Source organism: Petromyzon marinus, unplaced genomic scaffold (genome assembly GCF_048934315.1).
Source record: "Petromyzon marinus isolate PM22_M1 ecotype Great Lakes invasive population unplaced genomic scaffold, UKy_Petmar_22M1.pri1.0 PM_Scaffold_41, whole genome shotgun sequence".
In the NCBI taxonomy this organism is placed as follows: domain Eukaryota; kingdom Metazoa; phylum Chordata; class Hyperoartia; order Petromyzontiformes; family Petromyzontidae; genus Petromyzon; species Petromyzon marinus.
In genome coordinates this window covers 648,288-658,875 of record NW_027423402.1, presented here as the reverse complement: position 1 = coordinate 658,875, position 10,588 = coordinate 648,288, and the positions used below count along the sequence as shown (strand labels likewise).

Here is a 10,588-nt window from a genome sequence, read left to right as displayed (position 1 = left end):
AAACAAAATAATAATAGATCACGACGTTTCGATCGCAACACAAGCGGCCGTTCTCAGGCGGAAAAAAACAGCGAGAGAGCTGTTACAACAAGGTGATAAAGGTTATAACCTTGTTGTAACAGCGAGAGAGCTGTTACAACAAGGTGATAAAGGTTATAACCTTGTTGTAACAGCGAGAGAGCTGTTACAACCTTGTTTTAAGAGCTGTTACAACAAGGTTGAAACAGTGGAACTGCTCGTTCAGCAGTTCAACTGCTGGATTATTTTTTTCCTCCTAAGGATGACCGCTTGTGTTGTGATCGAAACGTTGTGATCTATTATTATTTTTATAATAATAGATCACAGACACTCGCCAGTGGAGTGGACAACCTCCCGTTGCCATGGCTACGGGGCGGCCCGTTGGGTTCCAACCGTGGACTGTCGTTACGAACCAGTGGGCCACGTGACCACCCCACGTGGTTGAACACGTGGGCCACAGTCGAGTCTTACGAGGAGGAGCAGTGCAGCCGCTCTCTGCTGTTGTGATCGCGATCGAACGGCAAAGATGGATGTGTCCAGATGCAACCCGTACCAAGTGATGCTCACGATGGCGTCTTTAGTCGGATTTGTCACTTGGCAAGGGGTGATGGAGCCGGCCATCTGGCTGCCACCCTCCATACTAAAGGTGAGCGATCACCTGGGGGTTAATTCCCTGATTGGATATCTCGATAACCTGGGTGGCAATGCTGCTAGTCTTGGAAATCCCGATGATCTTGGTGGCAATGTTGCTCCTCTTGGAAATCCCGATGATCTTGGTGGCAGTGCTGCTCTTCTTGGAAATCCCGATGATCTTGGTGGCAATGTTGCTCCTCTTGGAAATCCCGATGATCTTGGTGGCAGTGCTGCTCTTCTTGGAAATCCCGATGATCTTGGTGGCAATGTTGCTCCTCTTGGAAATCCCGATGATCTTGGTGGCAATGCCCCCATGGCATATGCCGACTTTGCTTCGACCGATTTTCCGAGCCAATCGATACCGGACAGCAACGAGAGAGAAGACGTCCCCGCCGAGCAGAGGCCGTGCGACATTCAACCACCGCCGGAGCCGCGAGAGCAGCACCGACATAGCCTCTTGTCGACCGTCATCTCCGCAATCAGCACGGGATTCAGTGCAGTGCAAGTGATCGCGTGGATTTGGGCACGCAAGGTACGTTCATCGCACCGCCGCACTACAACAGTCAAATAACACTTTAGCGTGGGGGTAGCGGTCAACTTTAAAATAAGTTAATATCAAATTTGTATACAGTAGATCGATCCCGGAGGGCATTTTGGTCGATTTGAGGCCGCATCCCCCGCTACTCCCCTGCGCCCCCGCTACCCCCCCCCACTACCCCCTCTGCTACCCCCCCACTACCCCTCACTACCCCCCCACTATCCCCACCGCTACCCCCCTCCGCTACCCCCCTCTGCTACCTCCCCTGCACACTCCCCCTCTACAACCACCACCACCCGAACCAACCCAACCCCGTTTTGGAGGCAGGTACGGGGGACCTGAACAGCGTCAGAATCTCTCTTGAGACTGGAGCAGTCCGATAAGCTATGAGGCTGTTTTAGTCTTTCACAGACGTCCAGTATGGGCGGGTCAGCAAGTTGTAGCGGCAAACAGAGCCGCGGGGCCTGCAGGAGAATGTGCGAGGCCTATAACAGGTCTCTATTCGGATGTTGCTGGCACGGCATCGGACAGGCGCATTAGCTAGTGAGCAGATGAGGCGACGTGACACATCGTGACTTAGTCGTTGTGTCCCTCTGGCCGCGGAGGGTGATGTGGGTGCGGACTGGGATGGTGGGGAGTTTTGGCCATACTTCACCTGGCTAGTCATTAGATCCGGTTCAGGGAGAGGGACGGACAGAGCGCATGCCCGGAGCTCCGTTTGTTTAAAATCATGGCCAGACGCGCAGCACGGCGTGATTCAGAAGTGTGCAGGGAAAGTTCGTTGTAAAGTGTTGCTCAGAGCAGTGTTGTGTAATTATTCAAGAAACACCTCTTACGTTTTATAATACGAGCAAATTAGGAATCAACGAGCTAGCATAAATAATGTTCGTACCTGTACGTCGAGTAATGTTTCTGAACTCCATTTGGAAATACGGAGAGTGAAGATGTTTTTTTTTGCATGCCAGAGATTCCACATCGTTAACGGGAGTGCGTGTGTGTGCCTCTTATTGTGCATCTTGGCTGTTGCTCTGAGAACAGAAGCCGCGTGATGGCGGCCTGAGTCCACAATTGGTGCGGAAGGCGTTTGTCTACAATTCCAAGGCCCGCTATTTCCAAAGGAGGAACCCGTGTGGGGTGAGTCGCAACACTGGGGGCGCACACAGCCGACAACACAACGCTCGTTGCTCGCGATCCACCGATGAGTCCCAGTGAGAAACGATCACGGGGAAACATTTATTATACTTCTTTTGTTCTTTCGGTAAAGTCACGTAGAATGAGAATAAAATAATAAATTGATGAAATAAAATAACACAATAATATTCTCACGACGTTTCGGCCATAGCGGGAAACAGAGCCGCGGGGCCGAAACGTCGTGAGAATATTATTGTGTTATTTTATCAATTTATTATTTTATTCTCATTCTACGTGATTTTACCGAAAGAACCAAAGAAGATGAATCATTGCAGTCACGAAAGCTTTAAATCGTAATTTATTATTCTTTTGATTTAAAGCTTTCGTGACTGCAGTAATTCATATACTTAGCTCTTTCAGTAAAGTCACGTTGAAGGGAAACAATAAAATATATAATATATATAAATAATATAAATATATAAATAATATATATAAATATATTTTTGTTCATATATTATATATTTTATTGTTTCCCTTCAACGTGACTTTATAAAATAATAAAATATATAGAAATATATATTATTGTTTATATATTATATATTTTATTGTTTTCCTTCAACGTGACTTTACCGAAAGAGCTAAGAATATGAATTACTGCAGTCACGAAAGCTTTAAATCAAAAGTATAATAAATTTCGATTTAGAGCTTTCGTGACTGCAATGATTCATCTTCTTTGGTTCTTTCGGTAAAGTCACGTAGAATGAGAATAAAATAATAAATTGATAAAATAAAATAACACAATAATATTCTCACGACGTTTCGGTCCCGCGGCTCTATTTCCCGCTATGGCCGAAACGTCGTGAGAATATTATTGTGTTATTTTATTTTATCAATTTATTATTTTATTCTCATTCTACGTGACTTACCGAAAGAACAAAAGAAGTATAATAAATGTTTCCCCGTGAATATATATAATATATTATTGTAATATATTATTGTTTAATATATAAACAATAATATATATTTCTATATATTTTATTATTTTATAAAGTCACGTTGAAGGGAAACAATAAAATATATATAATATATAAATATATATATTTATATATAATATATATTTATATATTTATATATTATATATTTTATTGTTTCCCTTCAACGTGACTTTATAAAATAATAAAATATATATTATTGTTTATATATTATATATTTTATTGTTTCCCTTCAACGTGACTTTACCGAAAGAGCTAAGCATATGAATTACTGCAGTCACGAAAGCTTTAAATCAAAAGTATAATAAATTTCGATTTAAAGCTTTCGTGACTGCAATGATTCATCTTCTTTGGTTCTTTTGGTAAAGTCACGTAGAATGAGAATAAAATAATAAATTGATAAAATAAAATAACACAATAATATTCTCACGACGTTTCGGCCCCGTGGCTCTGTTTCCCGCTATGGCCGAAACGTCGTGAGAATATTATTGTGTTATTTTATTTTATCAATTTATTATTTTATTCTCATTCTATGTGACTTTACCGAAAGAACAAAAGAAGTATAATAAATGTTTCCCCGTGAATATATATAATATATTATTGTTTAATATATAAACAATAATATATATTTCTATATATTTTATTATTTTATAAAGTCACGTTGAAGGGAAACAATAAAATATATAATATATAAACAATAATATATATTTTATTATTTTATAAAGTCACGTTGAAGGGAAACAATAAAATATATAATATATAAACAACAATATATTTTTCGATTTAACGCTTTCGTGACTGCAATGATTCATCTTCTTTGGTTCTTTCGGTAAAGTCACGTAGAATGAGAATACAATAATAAATTGCTAAAGTTGAGGGTAAGAATCCACCCATTTTTTCGCCATATAGCATTGTGATATATAACGACTTATTGTTGGTAGCTTAGCTGATTGGAGAATATAGAGTTTATTGATAACATTAAGGTAATTTATATTTTAGTTTTTATTGGTTCACTATATAGTACTGTGAATAGCTCAGATGTGTAGGCCTTGACTTCAACATAGTCATTTCTGTGACCAGTCACTAGCTAATCACTCAGTTATTTCAATGCTAAATTCGCCTAGTTATTTCAATGCTAAATTCTCCTGTTTGATTTGTACTAAGTGCCTCGGTGAATGTGTATGGTCTGACTTTAACGTAGCTATTTCTGTAAGCAGTTACAAGCTAATCACTCAGCTATTTCAATGCTAAATTCTATGCTAATTCCATTGTCAAGGGGTGCCTCTGCGGATGTGTATGCTTTAACTTAGCTATTTCAATTGCTAAATTCTATGCTAATTCCATTGTCAAGGGGTGCCTCTGCAGATGTGTATGCTTTAACTTTTAACATAACTATTTCTGTGACCAGTCACAAGCTAATCATTCAGCCATTTCAATGCTAAATTATATGCTAATTCCTTTGTCAAGGCGCTTTGTTCCTCTCACACAGCTTAAAAGCCGTAATCTGAACGTGGCTCTTTCACTCCAGCGCTGTCCTACCAGACAGTCTCGTCCCTTCACCTGATGAAGGCCGCTTGTGTTGTGGCCGAAACGTCGTGAAAATATTATTGTGTTATTTTATTTTATCAATTTATTATTTTATTCTCATTCTACGTGACTTTATCGAAAGAACCAAAGAAGAACAATATATTTATATATATTTTATTATTTTCTTGTTTCCCTTCAACGTGACTTTACCGAAAGAGCTAAGAATATTTATTATACTCTTTGGTTCTTTCGGTAAAGTCACGTAGGTAGAAAAATAATAGATCACGACGTTTCGATCGCAACACAAGCAATCGTCATCAGGTGGGACAACCACAGCAAGACCACCTGATGACGATTGCTTGTGTTGCGATCGAAACTTCGTGATCTATTGTTTTTCTACCTACGTGACTTTTACCGAAAGAACCAAAGAAAATGGATTCCTGCAGTCACGAAAGCTTCAAATCAAGATTGAAACAAATATTGTTTGACTGGGTATTGCATTGTACATTCCTGCATCATACATTATACATCACACATTCTTGAAGATATGCCATGCGTATAAATTTTGGGTTGGATTGGAAATTGAGCTGTGTACATATCTGTCCATTCCATCCCTGGATTCCTCCCCTATCCATAAATGGTTCTGCATTCACGTGAGCCTATTGTTACAGTTGTCATTGTGAAGCTGACGGTGATTCTGATCACAGTTCTGTAGTATAAATATACACAGGTCTGTGCGTAACTCCGTACGATTGCAGCAGCTGAAATAGAACGCGACTTTGTCCCGCGTGCAAACCCAGGTGATGGTTATCCGCACGCTTCTCGTCAGCAAGGAGGACGCTGGGAGGCCCCGCAAGATGAAAGACTTCGCTGGCAGCGTGATGACCGGAAGAAGACGTGTCCAAGACGGCGGTGGCCCAGCGAAGACAACGAGCCCTTGGAGTCTTCCCAGCCTGCCAAGCTGGATTCGGCGGCAATAGCGAAATCGGGATAGAACTGTTATAAAACTGGGGGAAAAAAAATAATAATAACAAAAACATGTTCATTTATTATCTACTACAATAAATATTTATTTCCGAAGAAAATCACTTGTGATATTTCTTCTTGGTTGGTTCACTGCTTTATTTACACACCTGTGTTAAAATCCTATGGTTTACAATGTTTTTAAAAATAAAACTCATAATTAAGGCTATGGGGTTGTCACAGAAGCCGCGGTCATCACGTGAGTTGTGAATTTCAGGTCCGCTATAACCTGGACACGACTGCATAAATATTCAATCAAGCGCTCTCGAAGTTGGACTATCAGTAAAGAGGAGCCCTGGCAACCACGAGCAATTGGTCTGTGCAGATACACGCAGACACAGAGATACTACCACGTTACAGACACGGAGATACACAGCGATACAGAAGCACAGATACCACACTCTATAGCTCGCCACACTTTACAGCTCACCACACTCCACAGCTCACCACACTCCACAGCTCACCACACTCCAAAGTTCACAACAACTTACCACACTCAGCTCACCACACTCCACAGCTCACAACACTCCACAACTCACCACACTCCACAGCTCACCACTCTTAGCTCACCACACTCCACAGCTCACCACACAACTCACCACACTTCACAGCTCACCACACAACTCACCACACTTCACAACTCAACACTCCACAGCTCACCACACCCCACCGCTCACCACACAACTCACCACACTCAACACACCACACTCCACAGCTCACCACACTCCACAGCTCCCCAGACTCCAAAGCTCACCACACTCAACTCACCACACTCCCCACGCTATCGCTATGAGCCCCACATGCCGCTCACCTCACCTCACCGCTCACCTCACCGCCCACCTCACCTCACCGCTCACCTCACCGCCCACCTCACCTCACCGCTCACCTCACCGCTGACCTCACCTCACCGCTCACCTCACCGCTCACCTCACCTCACCTCACCGCTCACCTCACCGCTCACCTCACCGCTCACCGCTCACCTCACCACTCACCTCACCTCACCTCACCGCTCACCTCACCGCTCACCTCACCTCACCGCTCACCTCACCGCTCACCTCACCTCACCGCTCACCTCACCGCCCACCTCACCTCACCGCTCACCTCACCGCCCACCTCACCTCACCGCTCACCTCACCGTCCACCTCACCTCACCGCTCACCTCACCGCCCACCTCACCGCTCACCTCACCGCCCACCTCACCTCACCGCTCACCTCACCGCCCACCTCACCTCACCGCTCACCTCACCGCCCACCTCACCTCACCGCTCACCTCACCGCCCACCTCACCTCACCGCTCACCTCACCGCCCACCTCACCTCACCGCTCACCTCAACGCTCACCTCACCGCTCACCGCTGACCTCACCGCTCACCTCTCCGCTCACCTTACCGCTCACCTCACCGCTCACCGCTCACCTCACCGCTCACCTCACCGCTCACAGACACCTCACCGCTCACCTCACCTCAACGCTCACCTCACCTCACCGCTCACCTCACCTCACCTCACCCCTCACCTCACCGCTCACCTCACCGCCCACCTCACCTCACCGCTCACCTCACCGCCCACCTCACCTCACCGCACCTCACCGCTCACCTCACCGCCCACCTAACCTCACCGCTCACCTCACCGCCCACCTCACCTCACCGCTCACCTCACCGCCCACCTCACCTCACCGCTCACCTCACCGCCCACCTCACCTCACCGCTCACCTCACCGCCCACCTCACCTCACCGCTCACCTCACCGCCCACCTCACCTCACCGCACCTCACCGCTCACCTCACCGCCCACCTAACCTCACCGCTCACCTCACCGCCCACCTCACCTCACCGCTCACCTCACCGCCCACCTCACCTCACCGCTCACCTCACCGCCCACCTCACCTCACCGCTCACCTCACCGCCCACCTCACCTCACCGCTCACCTCACCGCCCACCTCACCTCACCGCTCACCTCACCGCCCACCTCACCTCACCGCTCACCTCACCGCCCACCTCACCTCACCGCTCACCTCACCGCCCACCTCACCTCACCGCTCACCTCACCGCCCACCTCACCTCACCGCACCGCTCACCTCACCGCCCACCTCACCTCACCTATATATAAACAATAATATATTTCTATATATTTTATTATTTTATAAAGTCACGTTGAAGGGAAACAATAAAATATATAATATATGAACAATAATATATATTTTATTATTTTATAAAGTCACGTTGAAGGGAAACAATAAAATATATAATATATAAACAACAATATATTTTTCGATTTAACGCTTTCGTGACTGCAATGATTCATCTTCTTTGGTTCTTTCGGTAAAGTCACGTAGAATGAGAATACAATAATAAATTGCTAAAGTTGAGGGTAAGAATCCACCCATTTTTTCGCCATATAGCATTGTGATATATAACGACTTATTGTTGGTAGCTTAGCTGATTGGAGAATATAGAGTTTATTGATAACATTAAGGTAATTTATATTTTAGTTTTTATTGGTTCACTATATAGTACTGTGAATAGCTCAGATGTGTAGGCCTTGACTTCAACATAGTTATTTCTGTGACCAGTCACTAGCTAATCACTCAGTTATTTCAATGCTAAATTCGCCTAGTTATTTCAATGCTAAATTCTCCTGTTTGATTTGTACTAAGTGCCTCGGTGAATGTGTATGGTCTGACTTTAACGTAGCTATTTCTGTGAGCAGTTACAAGCTAATCACTCAGCTATTTCAATGCTAAATTCTATGCTAATTCCATTGTCAAGGGGTGCCTCTGCGGATGTGTATGCTTTAACTTAGCTATTTCAATTGCTAAATTCTATGCTAATTCCATTGTCAAGGGGTGCCTCTGCAGATGTGTATGCTTTAACTTTTAACATAACTATTTCTGTGACCAGTCACAAGCTAATCATTCAGCCATTTCAATGCTAAATTATATGCTAATTCCTTTGTCAAGGCGCTTTGTTCCTCTCACACAGCTTAAAAGCCATAATCTGAACGTGGCTCTTTCACTCCAGCGCTGTCCTACCAGACAGTCTCGTCCCTTCACCTGATGAAGGGCGCTTGTGTTGTGGCCGAAACGTCGTGAAAATATTATTGTGTTATTTTATTTTATCAATTTATTATTTTATTCTCATTCTACGTGACTTTATCGAAAGAACCAAAGAAGAACAATATATTTATATATATTTTATTATTTTCTTGTTTCCCTTCAACGTGACTTTACCGAAAGAGCTAAGAATATTTATTATACTCTTTGGTTCTTTCGGTAAAGTCACGTAGGTAGAAAAATAATAGATCACGACGTTTCGATCGCAACACAAGCAATCGTCATCAGGTGGGACAACCACAGCAAGACCACCTGATGACGATTGCTTGTGTTGCGATCGAAACTTCGTGATCTATTGTTTTTCTACCTACGTGACTTTTACCGAAAGAACCAAAGAAAATGGATTCCTGCAGTCACGAAAGCTTCAAATCAAGATTGAAACAAATATTGTTTGACTGGGTATTGCATTGTACATTCCTGCATCATACATTATACATCACACATTCTTGAAGATATGCCATGCGTATAAATTTTGGGTTGGATTGGAAATTGAGCTGTGTACATATCTGTCCATTCCATCCCTGGATTCCTCCCCTATCCATAAATGGTTCTGCATTCACGTGAGCCTATTGTTACAGTTGTCATTGTGAAGCTGACGGTGATTCTGATCACAGTTCTGTAGTATAAATATACACAGGTCTGTGCGTAACTCCGTACGATTGCAGCAGCTGAAATAGAACGCGACTTTGTCCCGCGTGCAAACCCAGGTGATGGTTATCCGCACGCTTCTCGTCAGCAAGGAGGACGCTGGGAGGCCCCGCAAGATGAAAGACTTCGCTGGCAGCGTGATGACCGGAAGAAGACGTGTCCAAGACGGCGGTGGCCCAGCGAAGACAACGAGCCCTTGGAGTCTTCCCAGCCTGCCAAGCTGGATTCGGCGGCAATAGCGAAATCGGGATAGAACTGTTATAAAACTGGGGGAAAAAAAATAATAATAACAAAAACATGTTCATTTATTATCTACTACAATAAATATTTATTTCCGAAGAAAATCACTTGTGATATTTCTTCTTGGTTGGTTCACTGCTTTATTTACACACCTGTGTTAAAATCCTATGGTTTACAATGTTTTTAAAAATAAAACTCATAATTAAGGCTATGGGGTTGTCACAGAAGCCGCGGTCATCACGTGAGTTGTGAATTTCAGGTCCGCTATAACCTGGACACGACTGCATAAATATTCAATCAAGCGCTCTCGAAGTTGGACTATCAGTAAAGAGGAGCCCTGGCAACCACGAGCAATTGGTCTGTGCAGATACACGCAGACACAGAGATACTACCACGTTACAGACACGGAGATACACAGCGATACAGAAGCACAGATACCACACTCTATAGCTCGCCACACTTTACAGCTCACCACACTCCACAGCTCACCACACTCCACAGCTCACCACACTCCAAAGTTCACAACAACTTACCACACTCAGCTCACCACACTCCACAGCTCACAACACTCCACAACTCACCACACTCCACAGCTCACCACTCTTAGCTCACCACACTCCACAGCTCACCACACAACTCACCACACTTCACAGCTCACCACACAACTCACCACACTTCACAACTCAACACTCCACAGCTCACCACACCCCACCACTCACCACACAACTCACC

At 44.1% G+C, this 10,588-nt stretch overlaps 1 protein-coding gene across 2 annotated transcripts; it reads left to right on the top strand.

Moving 5' to 3' along the window:
• The first annotated feature begins 451 nt into the window (after positions 1–451).
• LOC142923312 (uncharacterized) lies at positions 452–5,924 on the top strand. Of its 2 annotated transcripts, none has more exons than XM_076064374.1 (3): positions 452–1,183; positions 2,228–2,323; positions 5,640–5,924. In XM_076064374.1, the coding sequence occupies exons 1-3, from the start codon at positions 545–547 to the stop codon at positions 5,817–5,819; spliced, it is 915 nt and encodes a 304-aa protein (XP_075920489.1). In that variant the 5' UTR covers positions 452–544; the 3' UTR covers positions 5,820–5,924. The 2 variants fall into 2 exon arrangements, 1 of the variants encoding a protein (XP_075920489.1); XR_012940679.1 differs by lacking the exon at positions 452–1,183 and adding an exon at positions 1,523–1,683.
• Positions 5,925–10,588: the final 4,664 nt, after the last annotated feature.